Source organism: Pseudonaja textilis, chromosome 2 (genome assembly GCF_049901715.1).
Source record: "Pseudonaja textilis isolate UNSWEBS1 chromosome 2, rPseTex1.2, whole genome shotgun sequence".
In the NCBI taxonomy this organism is placed as follows: domain Eukaryota; kingdom Metazoa; phylum Chordata; class Lepidosauria; order Squamata; family Elapidae; genus Pseudonaja; species Pseudonaja textilis.
The window spans coordinates 32,563,972-32,584,625 of record NC_141991.1 but is presented as its reverse complement, the minus strand read 5'-3'; the positions used below and the strand labels follow the sequence as shown (position 1 = coordinate 32,584,625).

The window sequence follows — 20,654 nt, the reverse complement described above, 5'->3', positions numbered from 1 at the left end:
TATATATATTCCCCTATCATTTCGTGGAAACAAATTAGAAGAGGCAATCCATATCATACTACTCAGCAGGCTAATGTACACATAATACTCCCAGGTACTGTAATTTGCATGCTTTTGGTGGACAACAATTCTCTTTAGGAGAGATGAATGGGTTGAAGGGGCAGTAAAGAATATTTTGGTTACACTTTTGCTGAACTATCTTTTATTGATATTTATTTGTGAGCGCTCGAATGTGATGCATTATTGCTATTCATAAGCATACTCAATAGCTACAGGGAAAACTCCTGCCCAAGCACAGCTTATCTCTGTGCTACAATAAACTCATAAGAATTATTAATACATCTCAACATAAAATTGATACTACTGCTGTTGAAGAATACATGTAATATTAATAAAGAGCTATAAAAAGCATCTTGGTTTAGGGTAAGATATTTTGCAGTATGTTGATTTTTTTTTTTTTGTAAAAAAAATGAATACTTGTTATTTAACAAGACAGAAACATCTCATAATGTCGATACTGATCAGAGGAGCTTTTTCATCCAAAATAAAGCACTTTAGACAAGACTGCTGTACTCACTTTCCTAAATACAGTTTACTGAATGCAGTAATTATAAGTTCTTATTTCAGAGTAAGAATGTAAAATATTGTGCCATTCAAACTGATGTTGTACCATCCAAGTACATATGTTTGATGATGCAAAGGATATTCCAATGAATACAGTAATGTAAAATCTATTTTTAATACATTATTTCTTTAGCAAACATCTCATAAATCTAGTTCTATGAGATGTGGTCAACTTTTGAAACTGCAGTGATAAAGCCATAAAAATAGTAACTATGAAAACCAACCTGGAGAAAACCCCAATAATTAGAATTCAGTGGCAGATATGAAGTTGTCAGAAGTTAATTTGGTCCCAGAGAAGTCAAAATAGGCAAATGTCAAACACTTCAAATTATTTGCTGATATTTTTAATTTTTTCCAATTCTACAGATGTCTGAAACAGAGACAGACATAGGGAAAGTTAGAACACAGAGCTTTGAAAATGATCAGAGAACAACTTCCGTGTTGCTGAAAGAAGGTAAGTTTCTTTGTTTTTTCTGGAATTATTAAGATTAGCATTATTACTATTATTACCCTAAAATGTTGAGAAACCAGAGAATAAGGTTTGATAAAAACAAACCAAAAAAGCTTTCAGAAGGCTCACAAGAAATAAACTTAAGTTTCTAGGACTAACTAGAATAAAGCAAATACAACAATGTTGGTCATCATTTCTTATTCCTCAGAAAAATCTAAATTTTCCAACCTATATCTCTTTTTTTGTAACTATTATGCTTTCTTCATGCTATAATGTGTGTATTTTATTTTAAAAGTTGACCAGTTTATATTTTCTCAGATACCAAATATTTAGCAAATAAACGTTTTTTTAATTCATTTATTTAAATTTTATCCACCATTCTTCTGAAAGATCAAGGTTTTATTAATTATATATATATTGTTTGATATGGGCTACATACTTGGTATATTTTGGAGCATCTCCATTTTTGCTAAAAGCTTTCTTGTTTTACTGTTTTGGTTGTATTTGTTTTGATGTGCTCTGGCCAGTTTTGCTGTTATGAATGAAACCCCTGTTGCTTTTGTACGTATATCTGAATAAAAGGATGTCCCAAAGATTGCAGTTTTTAAAAAGTATTTGTTTCCAAGCATACAAGTATATATTTGTTATATTTTTGGCATGTTGGCATCAATTAACAAGTTCATTCAACATACAGTGGTAATTTGGTACCCAATTTGGTTCTCAACCTATTTTGACATGAAAATTTTGTCCTGGTACTCATTGTTTGTTTGGTACTCAACACACAAGCTAGAACTTGTTGGTGCTGGTTGCCTTGTAACTTATTATATTATTCCTTATGGGAAAAATTGTTTGGTACTCATCATTTTTGGTAGTCATCACACCTCCCGGAACCAATTAATGATGAGTACCACTGTACAATTATTATTTTGGAGAAATGTGAAGTAACATGTTAGATCTGAGATAGATATAAAAGTTATCTCTCAAGGTGTTTGCATCCTTGCAATAAATGTGTAAACATTAATTATTTTGATCAGCAGGGCAAATTTGTGAAAAGCATTAGGTTTTTACCTCTTCCAACTTCAATTCATTAATAAAATGAATTTTGAAAGTGACTAAAAGTGGAGGTGGGGGAGGTAAGGAAAGGGGAATGCCAAATTGACCCCAAGTTTAATCATAGTATCTAGCTAATGGAACAAATTAAATATAATTCAGTTTTGTTCTCTTTGTGAAGCTAAAAATACACATATTAACAGAGGAGGAATTTGAATTTTTCATGCTTAGCTATTTTGGGCTGCTGTTGATCCTGACAGTCATTGCTAACGTCATCAGTGATGTTTAGATAAGCACCCTAAATCTAGAAAGAATCCTTAAAGTTTCTCGATACAGTGAATCAGGCACATGGCCCAGGAGATTATGGTGTTAATTTCTATAAGAAATATGGCAAAATCCCTGTAAAAGTACCAGAGTTCCTTAGCTAGAAGGTTTCAATAGCAACAATTTTTAGATGAACCAAATGTCTTTATGACTTTTCAACATAGAGGCAAACTGGATATGTGCATAGTCAAAGGAGCATAGGTTTGTTTATTTGTTCATTCAAAAGTTGTTCATTTATAGGTTTGCCCATTTCAAACAGCTGTCTCTGGTAAGGCCACTTAATGGTAAGGCATATAATTTAAGTCAAGATTTAAATTCCCCAGGTTAGTACAGATTAGCTAGAACCGTGTGGATGAGCTAGATAGACTATTTTCCAGATTTACACAAAAGGAGCTTTTTATTTCAATGTCATCTCATTATGTATTTCTTCACTTGTGCTTCACAATATTGTATGGTACCAGGTCACAATATTGGTCAATGTTCCTACTGTACAATTTTGCTATGTGGGTCTGTGTTTTTCCCCAAGAATCCCTATTCAATGTATAATATAATTCTGTATGGAAATATAAAAACCTAGAACCACGCTGTTCACCAAAAGAGATGTTTTTGAAATATAAAAATATTTTTTTATTTAAAAATGTATAATATAATTCCAATATTTACTAAGATAACATTTATACACATTTGGCCAAATTTGAACAATTTATTATTGTGAAGGCTGGAAACTAAATGAAAACCAGGAGGCAATAAGTTAGGAAGGGACTAACAAAAAAAAAAAAAAACAGAGATCCCCTTCCCCCATATATTTTTTTATTTATTTATGCTCGTCACACATTATTTTGAAATATTCATTTTCAGGACTCACAGAAAAAGAGGAGTTGTGTAGTAGAATTTGATCCTGTCTGCTAAGAAGGAAAGCTGTATGTTCTTTTAGCATCCAATTTTAAGGGAAAGTTATTTTTATTCATGGTTTTATATTGATTATTTGTGCCGTCTAAAAGAAGCATCCAGGAACCACATACAATAGAAATAAGAGGCTGAAAAGGTATGGAATGAAATGCCCTGCAGTTTCAGATCTTAGAGATTTTTTCACAAAACACACTGGGTGTATTCTTAGCACAGCTATTGTGTACAATAGTAAATGTTTGTGATCTTTACGAGATAACCTTTAAGTGTTTATCAGCGAAGCAGGTCATCACCTCTTATTCTCTATTTGCATTAGAATTACTAATGTGAACACTTACAGATATTTATCCAGAAGAACAGACAAGAACCCAGAAATATGAGACACGATCTACCAAAGGTTATACACTTTGAAGTCCATTGATTTCAAATAAAGGAAAGGAACTTAAATCTGGGGAAAGAGAGTTATGATGGGTGTCTTTCAGGGCTTCACCACCAGATCAAGTAGGCAACTCAATATTGAGAGTAGGCTACAGTTTATGGGTCGTCCACTAGTGTAATGCAACAAGTCATTATAGGAAGTAACACTGAAACATCAAAGCCAAAAATGAACCTACAGTATTTTTGATAATGCCAAAGTCAGTGATGTAAAATTAAGGATGAAACTGCAGACAATCTTATTAATGGCTATAGTCAAATTGCTCGTTTTATAGCACCATAATAGGACTGCTAAAAATTGTTTATTGGAATTTATATATTTTTAAAAACCCACTGGAATTATATGTTTCAAAACTGTCAAGCGCCAGGGAAATCAGGAAATTCAGACAGTTGAAATGGGTGTAAAATAAACAAGCATAGAAATATTTTATGAGTTGACAAAGATTTATTGCAAGCTTAAGTTCTCTCCAAGAATCTGAACTACCAACAGTCAAGGGAAATTTACAGGAGTTAAGGACAGAGAGAAAAATCAGGGAGGGCTGTACTTAGATCACTTGTGGGCACACAGGGACTCATAAGGGATTCAGTCTGTTAAATGAAAAACCAGTTGATAAAACTCATGATTTATAAATTGAGACCAACAGTTTATGGAGGAAAAAACATCAATTGTCATATCGAATGTGTCAGTGTAATACCAAAAGGATTAAGCAAACATTTAGTTATACTTGTAGAAAATGTAAAAAACAAACAATTATATGGATTAGTAGAAAAGAGCTTCAAAAATACCATAGCAGTGCCAGCATCATATGAACTTGCAGCTGTTAATGATGTTTCTTAAGCTGAACAAGAAACATCATTAACAGCTGCAAGTTCATATGATGCTGGCATTGCTATGGTATTTTTGAAGCTCTTTTCTACTAATCCATATAATTGTACAATACAGGTAGTCATATGATGCTGGCATTGCTATGGTATTTTGAAGCTTTTTTCTACTAATCCATATAATTGTACAATACAGGTAGTCTTTGACTTACAACCATAACTGAACCCAATTATGATTGGTACAATCCAACTGAACCTATTGTGTAATTGAATTACACAATCTAAGTTGTGGTAGAGATTGTTGGGGCCAACATTCTGACACTGTAAATCACTTAGAGAGGGCTGTAAAGTACTGTGCAGTGGGATATACAGTAAGCCTAAGTGCTATTGCTATTACTATGTGAGCTGTTCTAAGTAAAGTTGCCTTCTGCAATTGATTGATGGTGAATTTGTCAATGTCAATGGTGTTCAAGTGGTGCTCCAGTAGTTTTGGGATTGCAGTATTATTATTGGTCACTATCTTTGCTTTCTTTTGCCGCAGTTTTTCTACTTTCAGGTCTTTGTATTTTGTCTTTCTCTTCTATTCTGTAGGTTTTTTTTTAAATTAAAATAGGGGGCAAACTGCAGCCAAAAACTGGTGTTGCTTATCCTGGGGAGCCAAAATCCTGGGAAAGAGCCTTGCCAGCTTCAGGCCTCTGTCTGAGTGACTTAATCAATGCAAGCCTTGCTTTAAATTGTTAAAAAAAGAGATTAAAAGACTTCTTTCCAATAGGCACAGAGTCTATCAAATGTAACATGCTTCCCGCTTGCTGCTATTAATTGCAGTTTTATAAGCGGAGTAGTTGTTAAATTCTGCAATGCATTCTCCTGGGAAAGAGAGAGTTTTTAAGTCCATACAGAAAGAAAGAACAATATTCCAATAGCTGGAAAGTGCTACAAATGCTTTTGTTGGCATGGCACCAACTGGACCACTGGACTGGATATTGGACTGGATATTGCTAACCAAGTACAGTGCACCAGTGTTGCCCAGGTTACTGGTTAGGAAGCACCACAATACACAGAGCCTTGCAGGGTCTTATACAGTTCCCAACAGAGAGTAAAAAGGGCCCGCTTATCCCTTAGAATGATGTCATTTAGAGCAGTTTGAAAACAGTTCCCTAAAGTTGGAAGATGGTTTCTGGAGCTGAAACTGCTTTTTGGCATTGAACAATAGAATGATAGGGGATGTGGTGAGCCACCAGTGGGAAGCCACCCCACTAATTGACAGTCAGTAGAAGGGAGCAATACACAAACACACAAAATCTGAATCTTCGAGACAGAAGCATTGTTTCTAGGACATTGTAACTGCTTTGGTGCTGCCCTACAACAACATGGAGGTTGACACAGAGAAAGAAGGTAGATTCATACATAGGAATGGTGTGCTTGTCTTTCTGTCAATGTGTCTATCATCTATCTATCTATCTATCTATCTATCTATCTATCTATCTATCATCTATCTATCTATCTACCTACCTACCTATCTATCTATCTCTCATCTTTCGACCATCTATCTATCATCTCTATCTATCTTTCAATCATATCTATCTGTCTATCTATCTATCTATCTATCTATCTATCTATCTATCTATCTATCTATCTATCTATCATCTATCTAATCATCCACCCTCCACTCATCCTAGGTCTGGGAGAGCAGGGAAACATGAGAAAGAGACTTAGCATAACTTGGTTTTAACTATGCTGAGTCGATCTTTGGCAGGCTTCAAAGATTCTGTTATGATAACAATAGCTCTAATAATAGTACTTAGATTTCTACACCACTTCACAGTGCCCTCTCTAAGTAGTTTACAGAGTCAGAATATTGCCCCCAACAATCTGGGTCCTCATTTTACTGACCTCAGAAGGATTGAAGGCTGAGTCAACCTTGAGCTGATGAGACCCGAACTGCCAAACTACTGGCAGCTGGTGATCAGCAGAAGTAGCCTACAGTTCTGCATTCTAACCACTGTGCCACCTCTGTGTAGCTCTGATACCTACTATTAATAAAGATCTTTCAGAATTCCTAATGGTTCCTGTTTCCTGCGCTTTTATTTATTTCCGGAATTTATTATTTTCACCAATAACTTAAAGTGGCAAACAGATAACAGATTACAGATAATCAGAGTTGGAAGGGATCTTATAGGTCATCCAGTCCAAACCCCTGCCCAAGCAGGAGACCCTACACCATTTCTGACAAATGGCAGTCCAATCTCTTCTTGAAAGTCTCAAGTGATGGCTCTTCAATCATAACCAACATACCTGCCTTTTCCTATTTTGCCCACAATAGCAACCAGGTGAGGTGAGCTGAGAGAGAGTGTCACCCAGCTGACTTTTATGGCTATCGGCTAAGGCTGGACTAGAATGTATGGTCTTCCACTTTCTAGTCTGGTGCCTTAAGAGCCCCTAGACCGAACTGGCTCCCAAATTGTTTAAGAACTTGCCTGGCTCAAACTGTTTGAACTTGCATACCTCAAACAACTCGACATGCAGTAATATTCAATACACAATGGATATTTCCATAATTCACTTAAAATATACAAATATTAAAAGAATGTAGAGCAGGAGTTATAGGCCTACAGAATATCTAATTCCAGCAGTGGGTATTAAGAAGTCCAGCTCTAATCCTCAACTATTTCCTACAAAATGGTTTGGAAATAGAATGTTGGACAAACCACCTGCATCAGAAATGGTCTAAAAAGTTAAAAGGATATCCACCACCATGGAATTGACCTGCCTCCCACTTTTTACTTAGAAATCTAAAAATCAATGGGACTTCAACTGTCATCCTGACAGATATACACTCACCCACTCGTGTTGACATCTCAGTAATTCATGAATTTGTTTATCATCTGTATTCAGCTCCTGAGGCTGTGCTTTTCTTTTGGTGTTAAAGGTGGTGAGGTAGAGATGAATAGACCTTTTTGGTGGTGGTAGAATTCCAATTATTAGAATCTTCCTGAGAGTAAATAGCTTGACCTGCTCTATTTTAAAAAGCTGTGGTTGCACAGTGGTTAAAATGCAGTATTGCAGGCTAATTCTGCTGACTTCCAGCAGTTCAATTCTCACTGGCTCAAGGTTGACTCAACCTTCCATCCTCCCTAGATCGGTAAAATGAGGACCCAGATTGTTGGGGGCAATATGCTAATTTTATAAACTATTTAGAGAGGGCTGTGAAACACTGCAAAACAATATATAAGTCTAAGTGCTAAGTGCTATCATGCTGTACATTCTCCAGGCTTTTACTTTGTTTTTAAAGTATTCTTTTGCTACAAAATTGTATTCTGTTTTAAATCTACCAAAGCTCATAAAATTCATTCTTATTCTTAAGGTACAATCTGAAATGCATGACATAGAAGGAAAAGAGACAGGGAAGGAGGAAAAAAAAACACATTCTTTAATGTAGATCTTTTTTGCATTTTGTTTTGTCTTATTTTGTGTTTGAATGTTGTTTTAATTGGATTGATAAAATGCCCTGGTGATTTTCTTTTTTAAGCTGCAAGACAGCAGAGAAGTATTTTATAAATAAATGAGGTAAATGGTCAAAAGTAATTGGCTGCTTATTTATTACATTGTCCCCCCACCCCCCAAAAAATGTTAAAGAACTCTGATTGACATTACAGCTTTGTACAAATTGCTGCCTTTTCTTTTCCTGACTTTGAGTTTTTAAATGATACTTTTATTGTACTGTACCATGTCATTTTATTGGATTGAACATTGTAAATAGAGGTGAGATTTTATGCTACAGTATTTGCAAATTGGAAGGTGTCTGGGATGCAGGGCTATACAGAAATATTGTATGTGTAGTAAATAAATAATTGCTAGCAAAGGTTATCTCTAGCTTTGCTGGGAAAATACTTGCAAGAGCTTTGCATTGTTGATGGAAGGGCTTAAGTGCCAAGTTTCTATGAAATTTAAAAGATTACTTACTGGAGACAGAAAAACAATTTAATGCATGTTGCTGCATGTATAATTAAAAGGAAAATTTGTAGCATGGCTTCTTATATTATTTATTAATGAATTACTCAAGCCTATAAATAATAAAGCTGATATTAATCTTGAACCATTAAATGACCGTGTTGGAATAGAAGACCATGTGTCTTTGTTTTATTATTTAATATATACCTAATGAGTAAATTGTTTTTGTAAGATGATGAGTAGGTTTTCGTCAAACCATGCAACTTTATATATTGGGGTTGACAATCTGTTATCCTGCACATAATTGGCTTCTAAAGTTAGAGAACAGAAACTTAGATTATTCAGAGTATGGTACTTGGGAGATATTGGCCTGATGTGCCAAACCCTTTGGTATTGTCTTTACCATTTAGTGGGAAATGCTGCACATAGGAGGACTCAACTAAGGCTGGCAACATCTGTCATTTTAGCATAAGTCTATTCATACACTAAGGTATTATCAATATGAATCCCAAAGCATGACTGATTGCATGACTAATAACAAAGGATACAGGAGGAGTATGAAGTTCTGAGTGGAGAACAGATCATATTATTTGGTAGTATCAAAAATTGATTTTGGAAAAGAACAGATTTGGAAAAACAAATTGAAAGAACCAAGAGTGAAAGCAAGGGACATGATAAAGATCACTTCCAAAGACAAAATCAAAAGGAGCAGTATTAGGGAGCTTCTGTGTCATTCAGTGTTTTCTGAATCCCTTGGATGTATGTGGTTTCTTCTGCAAGGATTTGTCCTCCTTATTGCAGTAGAGATATAGGTCTAACTCCCAGTGGCATGGTGATTCTTGGTGAATAAGTAAATAAGCACCACAATAAAACAAGGAGACAGTTCACATTCTCAAAGATGTAGCAGAAGACAAAGATAGTATAATCCTTCATGGGATTAGAATTTCATGATGGAAAAAGAACTCTACTATCTACAATTATCCTTCATATGTTGGAAGGCAAATCTCTCTGCTAAAGAACTGAATGAGTCCATGAAGAAACTCTAGCACACTTCTTCCTCTTACTGAGAGTATTTACACCAAGACAAATTCCTTGTGTGTCCAATCACACTTGGCCAATTAAATATTCTATTATTTTTATTATTTTTCTATTATTATTCTCACCACTATTTTAATCACCACATCCTCTCCTTCTTTCTCTCATAACCAACTTCCTTCTCTCACATCCTCTCCTTCTTTCTTTACTACATTTCATCTGGGACTAAATGTTCAGTCTCCTACTAAGGTCAAAACCTGGTGTCCTCCAGAAACCGATGAGTTCAAACCCCATCAGCACCAGATAGCAATGACAATAGCAAGGGACTATGGGAGTTAGCCAGAAGGAATCCAAGTTGCCCAACACTAATTTCTCATTACTGACAGTCATCTAGAGTGCAACAGAAGCTGTGCTCCATTTTCAGCTACAAAATTTTCTAACAGAGAATGTTATCAAATATAACCTCTAGACTGTGGAATAAATGAGATACTTCATGTATCTGCAAAACAGAAGTGAATTTAGTCACTTCTATTATAGTTTAAAATGGCCTTAGTTGCAATTTCAACCAGCTAGTCTAGAAGCAACATTGTTCTAGGATGCCCAGCTTGCTGCTAGCAGTTCTCAGTCCCATTTCTACTGGAACTAGAGTACAGCCTATAGATGATCAAGATTGTTGATTCTGGAAGTGTCACTTTGATCTGGAAGAAATGCAGAATATCTAATCATGATAAATGACAATCCCCCACCTATTTTAGAAACATGCTTTTCCTGAGTTCTAAATCAAGCAAAGTGTGTCTACAAATACCATGAAGGAAGCTTATGCCTTCCCTCCCACATGTGATTTGAAGTGTGTAGGGAATTAAATGCCAGAATAGGCTGTGTTCTGTGTGCTCAGAACTTAGGAACTAAGTAATTTGTATGCCTGTAAACAGAATTCTTTATTGGCCAAGTGTGATTGGACAACTTCTGTGAATGTTGACAGAATAACAGAATATTACAAAAATGAGGGCACCTTGGAGGTTTCCATTGAAATCCCCTGGTCCTTCTATTCCTTCTTTTCATTTAACAAGACATATCCAATTCCAGCAACCGTTCTTCGTATATTTTAGCTTCCAGTCCCTTAATCATCTTTGTTGCTCTTCTCTGTACTCATTCTAGAATCTCAACCCCTTGATGAGAATGTAGGCCATAATATTTCATAGGATCCATATTTCTAAAGTCTTGTTTTACATGTAACATTGGACTGAACATCACATGGATTGTGCCAGTCAGGCTAGAACACAATGTGGCTTATTTGGTTTCACCCTACTATGTTGAGTGAAGCCAATCTATTGTTTGAAATGAATTCAACAAACCTCAAGTTGAACTATAGCTTAGTGCAGCATGTGACTCAGGCTAACATGGAAGCTTAGACATTCTGAAGCAAATAAATATGCAGAAGACTTAATAAATTGCTGCAATCAGGCTGGTTCATCATCCTTCAAATCAGGCAACCTCAAATGAATTTCTGGCTTGACTAACTTGCTGTATTCAAATGTTTTAGTCTATACTTTTCTTATATACAGTGCAGAGAAAAGAGGTTCTTCCAAGTGTAAATGAAACAAATATAACCGCAACTCAGGAGTGCAATTTTCCACAATTTGCTCCAGCCATGCCTTGCAAGGTACCTCTGGTCACCATGATGAACTACTTTTTAATCATATCTTAAAATAAGATCATGTAAAAATAAATAAAATGTTGAACTAAGCAGTGGTTTTACAGTATGACCCAGCAGCATTACTTACATTAGTCCATTTTACCACTTATGATAGCAGTAATGGGACTAAAAGCCAATAAAAGTGGTCTATTCTTTCAAAGATTGGCTTTTAGGATTTATTCTAAATATTATCAAGCGAATCAAAAGCTGTCATTACAGTGTCTAAAGAGCCTTCATACCTTGTAAGCAAACAGTGTGACTTTGACGAATAATCATTAATGTGCCGGTGTGAAGCCAGAGCCAAGAAAAAGGAAGCAAAGTAGAAACCTGCTATTTCACTTTAAATAAGTCATTAAAATAATTTTAACTAGATTTAAAATGAAACAGTTTTATATGTAAAATGGCTTAATTTATACCTTTTGATCCCATTACATATAATACTTAGGCAGCTGAAAAAGTGTCTGGGTACCAGAACAAGATGTTCAGTTGCATTTTTGTGTAATATCCCCGTTGTGTAGAAAATGTCAGACATTGTATTGTTAGGACTCTTCTACAGGCAGAAAGGAATATAAGCAATAATAAATAGAGAATGGCTCGAACAAGAAGATTCACAAGGTGCATTCATTCTCTTTCTTTCCTTGTTAGCTTTTCATAGGAACAAGTGGAACTATCTTATATAGAACCAGGCCATTGATCTGTTTTGTCTAGTGTTGTTGTGTTGACAACAACCAACAATTGCTCTCTAGAAAGATGAGGATTTCGATTGTATTCAAAACAATTGTTTAACTCTGAACAATGAACCTCTTGGGTGCTTTTCTCATGCTTCCAGGCTTAAAGTGTCTATCTCCCTTCAAAAGTAGAATCAATATCTCCTAAAAATATAATAGACTATATCATAACATGCTCGCTAGTCCATCCTTTGCATCTCAAAGCCTATCTTCAATGTCCATATGCTTCTTTGAAGTCAGTAAATGGCTGTCTGATCATGAAAGTCTCTCTCCATACTGTCCCCAAAACTGGTGATAATTCTCAGTCAGATGAAGAGCCTATTTGGTTCTGTGTAAAGTCCCCCTTTTACATATACTTCCTCTAAACACTCAGAGTGTCAGCATTCCAACTAAGCAGTCTCGAAGCTTCTAAGTGAAATATGGCTTCCAAGGCTGACACCCAAGAGGGGGTCATGAGAACATGGAAGAGTGAAGTTAGCATATGATGTTCATTATTTGTCTTTGTTTTTTTTTCACTCAGATAATTCAGAAAGCAGATTTTGGAAGGAAAATTTAAAAAGGGTACTGATTTGGAGCAGAGATCTATTTGGGACTTTTTACCTCTGATTGACTGTACTCTTTCTTTGCTCTATGTAGTGTTTTATAGAAATGGAAATTCTAATTGATTACAAATGATTACCTTATATACCTTTTCTAAGTAAAGGACAATAGGAAGCACACTTAAATATCCATTGTTGCAAACAGAGGCTTTTAAGAACTAGAAGACTGATGTCACACTCGCGATGTAGGTTGCCATCATGTGACATATCGTGATGTTTTTCCCCTTTTCAGAGGTGGAGTGGGCGTGGCCTGTGTGTGTGACACATCCAGCCTGCAGGTCACCACTTTGACACCCCTGATCTAGAAGTACCTTGCAATAAGAGCTAGCCAGCTGTTCTTTTCATCCCTTACAATTGAGTATGCAACTGTTCAGAACATACAGATCTTTCATAATGTCAACTCAAAAAATATTTCTATGGTCTTTTTAGAGTTGCCAACAGAAAGGGAGGTGGAAGCAATGGGCAGCTTGCATTCCATAAATACTTTCAAAGATAATTTCTAGGTGACAAAAGTTTCTGCCGTGCAAAATTCTAACTGGAGAGTATGATTGATGACTCTTGGCTATGGTTGTGTCCCATTGGCGAATATGAATTATGATACACCCAGGGGGTGGGGGAAAACCAAGGTCAAAGGTGACAATGAATGATGTGCCTCAGAGTCAGCTACACCCAGGCAGCACCAGCATGTTTACTCCTAATAAATCTTCTTTAAGTTTTGGAAGTTTGGCTAGAGACTCATGATTTAAATGGGGGTAACTGCCAGACCCTGACACATAGCTTCTCACGTCTTTCTCCTGCCTCTTGAATTCCATTGCTGATTTTGGTTTTTTTTAATGAAATGGAATGAATTCATTTATACCAAATGAATATCTTGTCTCATAGAGGTCCAGTAGGGGTTCGTAGAAAATAATAATAAAAATGATGGGTAGCAGTGGTGGGATTCAATATTTTTTACTACCGGTTCTGTGGGCATGGCTTGATGGGCGTGGCAGGGGAAGGATACTGTAATATCTCCAGTCAGAAGTGGGATTTGTCGGTTCTCCGAACTACTCAAAATTTCCGCTACCAGTTCTCCAGAACTGGTCAGAACCTGCTGAATACCACCTCTCATAGTAGGTATAATACAGTATTCTGTTTCCAGGTTCTGTTTGCTGAGGAATAGAAATGGTGGTTCTTGTAATGTAAACATATGCTGATCTATGATAATAAGGAGTTATTCAAGGTTAACTAGCATGGGTTAGCTTTTTCAAACAATGTACTTATAAATATGGCCACTTCTATCTTAATTGTTCCAATGCATGTCAGTTCAGATTTTTTGAGTAGCCCAAGTTTTGACACTAATGTAATACTTGTAAATATTTTCCATGTCTATATTTTTACTGATTTTTACTGATGCATGTTTTGTTTTGTTAATGCAAAGATATTCCCCTTTCAATACATCATCGTAATGCACTCTGAGATTACACTTGCTATTCTCCAGAATACTGCCAGTCATTCCATTAATGTATGAGAAAATCTGCATATCAAGGCCTTTGTTGCTGGCAAGAGAACAGGCTTCTGCCTCTCATCAAACTGGAACATTGTTCCCTCAACCATTTTCCCACCTTTGATTTGCAAGTTTGATCAAAACTCACTCCTTGACTTATGACCACAACTGAGCCCAAAATTTCTGGTATTAAGTGAGACACTTGTGGTGAATTTTGCCCCCATTTTATGACCTTTCTTGCCATGGTTGTTGAGTGAATCACTTCAGTTGTCAATTTGATAACATGATTGTTAAGTGAATCAGGCTTCCCCATTGACTTTGCTTGTCAGAAATTCACAAAAGATGATCACATGATCCCGGGTCATTGCGACCATGAGTCAGTTACCAAGCATCTGAATTTTGATCATTGCACCCAACAGTCATAAGTCATAACTTTTTTTCAGTGCTGTTGTAATTTCAAATGGTCACTAAATGAGCTATTGTAAGTTGAGGACTTCCTGCAATTGTTTAGTGAATTTGGGTCACAGATTAGGTTGATTCTGTCTCAGAATGAATGTTTCTCCATTATAAGTATTTGAAATGACAAGAATTCCTTTAAACTCAGTTGTGTTTATTTGTGTCCATTGCCTAGTAACTTCTCTGCTTCATTCAAAATTGTATCTCAGTGTTGGGGGGGGGGGGCTTTCATTTTAATAGAAATATTTCCTAAATTGAGGCTCCATAATATGAAAGACAAGCTATTTTTTAGAGCACCCCAAAAATCGCTTTTTTGCAATGGAGGAAGCCAGCATGGCAAATTTTCGATTCAAATCTCTTCACCCACAAAGATAATTGACTAATATTAGCAATAGCAATAGTACTTAGACTTATATACCACTTCACGGTGCTTTACAGACCTCTCTAAGTGGTTTACAGAGTCAGCATATTTCCTCCAACAATCTGGGTCCTCATTTCACCCACCTTGGAAGGATGGAAGGCTGAGTCAGCCTTGAACCTGGTGAGATTCAAACTGCCAAATTGCAGGCAGGCAGCAGGCAGCAGAAGTAGCCTGCAATATTGCACTCTACAGTGGTGGTATTCAAATTTTTTACTACCAGTTATGTGGGTGTGGCATGGTGGGCATGGTTTGGCTTGCTGGGTGTGGCATGGCTTGGTGGGCATGGCTTGGTGGGCATGGCAGGGGAAGGATACTGCAAAATCTCCATTTCCACCTCACTCCATGGGAAGGATACTATAAAATCCCCATTCCCTCCCCACCCACTAACCTGCTTTCCAGCTCCATTCTGTGCATGGCAACAAAAGAAAACCCAGATGATCAGTTGGGACTCTGATCATCTGGGACTTGGGAGGCAGCAAATAGATGGGGGCAGGGCCAACCACAGGTGGTATTTACCGGTTCTCTGAACTACTCAAAATTTCTGGTTTGAGCTTCTTCGGCGACGGACCAAAATCCATGATTGTGTGTGATTTCAATTGGTGCTCACCGCCAGAGCGCCCTGAGCCAGCTGGATTCAGGGCTAAGCCATCCCGTAGAGGTGGTGAAGAGGGAGGAGACCACCAGCAGGGTCAAGGAGAGCTGCATCTCTCCTCCTCAGCTGGCCATTACTCCCTTTCCTGAAGGCTGTTGCTGTGGTGGTCAGAAATGGCCACCTCAAAGAAGAACTTGACTGGAAAAGAATGTGCAGGAGGAAGATAAGAAGAGAAAGTTTTGGTTGACTGAGTTAAACTGAAAAAAAACAACAATGTAAGGAACCCTGGAATTTGAACTATAAAAAATAACATTGTTCCCAAAGAAGATTTTGAAGCAGCGAAGGAAAGAGGGAAGGGAAAGGATTTGGCTTCTTTTTTTCTTCCCTTCCTTATACTGACATCTAAGAGATTTAAGTAAGAAATTGACAAAAATCCACGTTGACATCAATAGGCATTTAAGCTGAAAATAAAATGTCAAAGGGATAATAAAGACTTTTGGATACTCAAAAACCTTTAAATGCAGGAAAGGAGAGAAAAGGAAAGAATAAAAGGGCGGGATCTGGAAAAATGGAGGAGACTGCCTGGAACTAAAAGGAACTTACAGTGAAACCTTAACAAGATTCCTAAAATATACATTCTAACTGAAACTTTGTAACAAAATAATAGAACCCCAGGAAGAGAAAGTGGAAAAAAGAAGCAAGAAGCAAGAAGCTTTGGATTATTTGGATTACTTGGTGATTTTTGGATTTTGGGCTATTAAATTTAAATGACTACAATCAATCAGATGGTTGTTTAAAAGTGTTTAAAATGGCATCACTTTTAGAAGAACTGAAAATGGAACTTAAAAAACAGAAAAGATGCAGAAGGTGGTTCTTTTGGCTTCGTATTTCAATGGAGATCTGGAACTATGAGAAACAACAAGAAATGCTTGTAGAACAAGAAGGTTGGGACAAAGAAGAAGCCATCTTTAATGATCAAGTAATTTTATGGGGGGGGGGGGGAAGGAAAGGGAGGAAAGAGTGAAAAGTTTAAGATTTGAAAAAACAACCAAAAAAAAAAGAAAATAATAATTACAATATTAGGAAGCAACAGAAGGGATGATCACAGAAGAGAGAATTAGAAGTAGACAGACAAGGGGGCCAAAAGGGGAGGGAGAAGAAGAGAGGGAAGAAGAAAAGGAAAAGAAGTTATAAAAGACAGAAACAAGATATAGAGAAACAGGGAAGAGTATAAGGATTGAAAGTATAAGCCTACTTTCACAAGGAAGTGGGATATTCAATTGAAAAGAAATGTTAAAGATGTTAAGATTCTAATTAATATTAATGATAGAGTTGAATTGGAATGGAATGAGTGTTTTATTTACTATTGTTAGAGAGAGAGAGAGAGAGAGAGAGAGAGAGAGAGAGAGAGAGAGAGAGAGAGAGAGAGAGAGATTTAAGAACAGTGTGTATTTTAAGAATGTACCAAGCAGAATTCGATTGGAAGTTATGTACCATATTGAATGTTATAATTTTAAAGGCATAAATTGAAGTTTAAATAAGAGTTGAATGGTTAAAGTAAAAGATATAAAGGTGTCATATTCCAATTAGTAAGTACAGGGGAAAATTTGTTTAATGAGAAAAGATAATATGAAATTGAAACAGGACAGACAAAAGTACAAATACAACGATTGGAAAGACATTGAAACTTAGAAAAAGATATATAGTTGAATTTAAATATGAGATAATTAAAAATAAGGTTGAGAAAACCAAGGGAGGGGAAAATTATGGAAAAATGTTACAACAGTAATAAGATATGGAATAGAACACAAAGATGAATATGAAATTGAGTTTGTGTCTGTGATAACCCGGGATCATGCTATTCCCCCAAAAATATGTTTTATTCGTATTATGTTTTTGTGAAAACCCAAATAAAATTTATATTAAAAAAAAATTCCGCTACTGGTTCTCTAGAACCTGTCAGAACTGGCTGAATACTACCTCTGGCACTCTAACCACTGCACCACCATGGCTCCTCATTTGATAACCAGACCCATTCAAATTTTAGGATTCCACCTTTTATGTTAGCTACACGTTTCCTTCACCATGAGCTTATTAAAAAAGCAGCCATCTATTTTAATTTTCCACAATGTCCTGGACTAAAAGAATATCAGGAACATTGTGGGAAATTCAAATGATTGCTTATGACTGACCACCACCAGAGAGAATGACCAATGGTCTGAGACAGAGAATGAATTAACAGAAATAGCCAGGTACTCAGGCTTGCAATGTCAAATGCTGATTCAGCAAAAGCAGATTGTTGCATAAATGCCTGCGATGCCGAGCACCACAAAGAAAAAAAGGGAAGGAAAAATACAGATGTGAGGTTTTTTTCCCCCCATTGCTCATCCATGTTAATGTGATAGTATATACTCCAAACAGATACAGGTAGTCATTGACTTCCAAGCACAACTGAGTCCAAAATTTATGTTGCTAAGTGAAACATTTCTTCAGGGAGTTTTGCCCCATTTTATGACCTTTCTTGCCACAGTTGTTAAGCAAATCATCGCAGTTGTTAAGTTAGTAAAATGGTTGTTAAGTGAATCTGAATTCCCATTGGCTTTGCTTGTCAGAGGGTTGGCAAAAGGATATCACATGACCCTGGAATGAAGCAACTGTCATCAACTACCGTGAAGCAGTTGCCAACTGTCATCAACTGCCGTGAACCAGTTGCCAAACATTTAAATTTTGATCACATGACCCCATGGTTGTAAGTGTGAAAAATGGCCATGTCATTTTGTTCACTGCCATTATAACTTTGAACGGTCATTAAATGAACTGTGGTAAGTCAAGGACTACCTGTAATGGGAGCTAGGAAATAAGGAAGCAATTTGAAGCAAAACAGATATTTTCAGCATTTTTAATAGTACTTTTTTTCCGCACTTTGCTAACAAAATCCACTGGAGTTCAAGAGCACAAATTTACATCTGATAGAATAATGGCATTGACATTGATATTACACCAAAGCTGTTTTAAATATAATCTTTCTCTGTAACACCACTTTTCACGTCACCACTCACACAGAAAGGGCTTGATCCTGTTTCCATTAAGGTCAACCACAAAGGTTCTCATTTCATTCGTGAGAGAAAAGGATTGAGGATTAAATATGGGGTGCAAAATTGGTCTTGCCTTGAGTCTTTGGGTTGACATTGTTCCCTGAAGCAGCAAAGAATGTTCATTACATCCACTTCAAGAATTACCAGATAAATATTGTTGCTTTGCATTATTTAGCCATTGACTCAAGCCATTGCTGCAGTTGCCTTCTGTTCTTCGAAATACTTGAAGCCACATGTGTTATTAAGACTTTTCAGGGAGAAAGAGCTAATCGTTTGCAGTGCTTTGTATGTGTAAGATTCGGTGGCTTATTCAGCTGCCTTCTTAACTGCATCCGGTCTTATTTAGAATTTGACAACCTTCTCTCTGTGTGTACAGACAATAGTGAAATCAGTGTGGGGTTACATCAAGGTGATGGAATAGCAGCAGAAGCCCATATCAACAAAGCCAGCATGATCTAAAAGAAAATGCATAGGATAATTTATTGAAAGGAGTGTGTCAATTTATTGAAAGGAGTGTGTGTGTGTATTTTGCAGAGGACAAATTTCTATGTAAAGATACCCAATATTATTCCAGTCCAAATTTGATTTACTGATTAAGAGGCATAAGAAGACAGAACAAGGGCCTTGAAGTTGTTCAAAAGCAAACTGAGCTGACACCCAGGCCACCTGGGTTCAGTCTTCTCCTCTATGGTGTGATGCATTCTAATATATTTAATTAGGTTCTAATATGCACTGATGTTGCTTAGCTAACATATGCTAATTTTATGCAATGTGGTTTGTCCTCTTTTTAGATGCTTCATATCTTCTTTTGTGATAATGTGCAAGAAGTCATCTTATTTGCAACTGGTGTCTTGCTGTTTGCCTTTACCAAAGTATTCTGGAACTTTTTAATACTGTTCTTTTACACCTTGAAGGAAACTTCACTTGAGGATTCTAAATAAATTTCCCAAGAGTATTTTCCCTTATGAAACATGAATTTAATCTTGATGATCTTGCAAACAAATGAATGGGTTCACTTCCAGTTGTGAAAATATTTAACAGTAAGCAACATTTATATTGAGAGAAACTGCATAGGAAAAAATGAGTGTGGTTTTTAAAAATGGAAGAAGAAAATCAATATCTTGTGCTCTGCTGATGACAATACTGATAGTCAAAATGCAAATGATCTAAAAGCCCTAATAATGAAAGTTAAGTAGCACAGCAAAAAAGGGACTAAAATGAGATAGATAGATAGATCTGTAGATAGGTAGGTAGGTAGAGGTAGTAGTAGAGGTAGAGGTAGATAGATATATAGATATAGATAGATAGATAGATAAAGGTCAAGATTTCCCTTGTCCAGTCATATCCAATTCTAGGAGATGGTGCTCATCTGCATTTCCTAGCTGAGGGAGCCAGTGTTGTCCAAAGATGCTTTCATGGTCATGTGGCCAGCATGATTATACATCAAGGCACACAGAACACTGTGTATAATTCCATAGAAGTGGTACCTATTTATCTACTTGCATTTGCATGCTTTCGAACTGCTAAGTTGGCAGGAGCTGGGGCAAGAACGAGAGCTCACGCTATCACATGCCACTTAGGTTTCAACTGCCAATATTCTGGTCAACTGGCCCAGCATCTTAATTGCTAGGCTACTGAATCAGAATAGAGCTAGAAGGGACCTTGGAGGCCTTCTAGTCCAGCCCCCTGCTCAATCAGGAGATTCTATAAAAGAGCCATGGTAGCACAGTGATTAGAATGCAGTACTGCAAGCTAACTCACTGCTCACTCCAGGAGTTTGAATCTGAGCGGCTCAGGGTTGACTCAGCCTTCCATCCTTCTGAGGTCAATAAAATGAGGACCCCAATTGTTGGGGGCAATATGCTGACTCTGTAAACCACTTAGAGAGGTCTCTAAAGCACTGTGAAGCAGTATATAAGTCTAAGTGCTATTGCTATACCATTTCAGACAAGTGACTGTCCAGTGTCTTCTTAAAAACCTCCA

General features: G+C 36.6%; 1 protein-coding gene across 1 annotated transcript in view; it reads left to right on the top strand.

The window, feature by feature from the left end:
- Positions 1–990: 990 nt before the first annotated feature.
- MDFIC2 (MyoD family inhibitor domain containing 2) overlaps positions 991–20,654 on the top strand; it is a 52,323-nt gene continuing 32,659 nt past the window's right edge. Inside the window, exon 1 of the mRNA XM_026720717.2 lies at positions 991–1,078. Within this exon, the coding sequence (XP_026576502.1) occupies positions 991–1,078 (88 nt within the window). The remainder of the gene's footprint in view (positions 1,079–20,654) is intronic.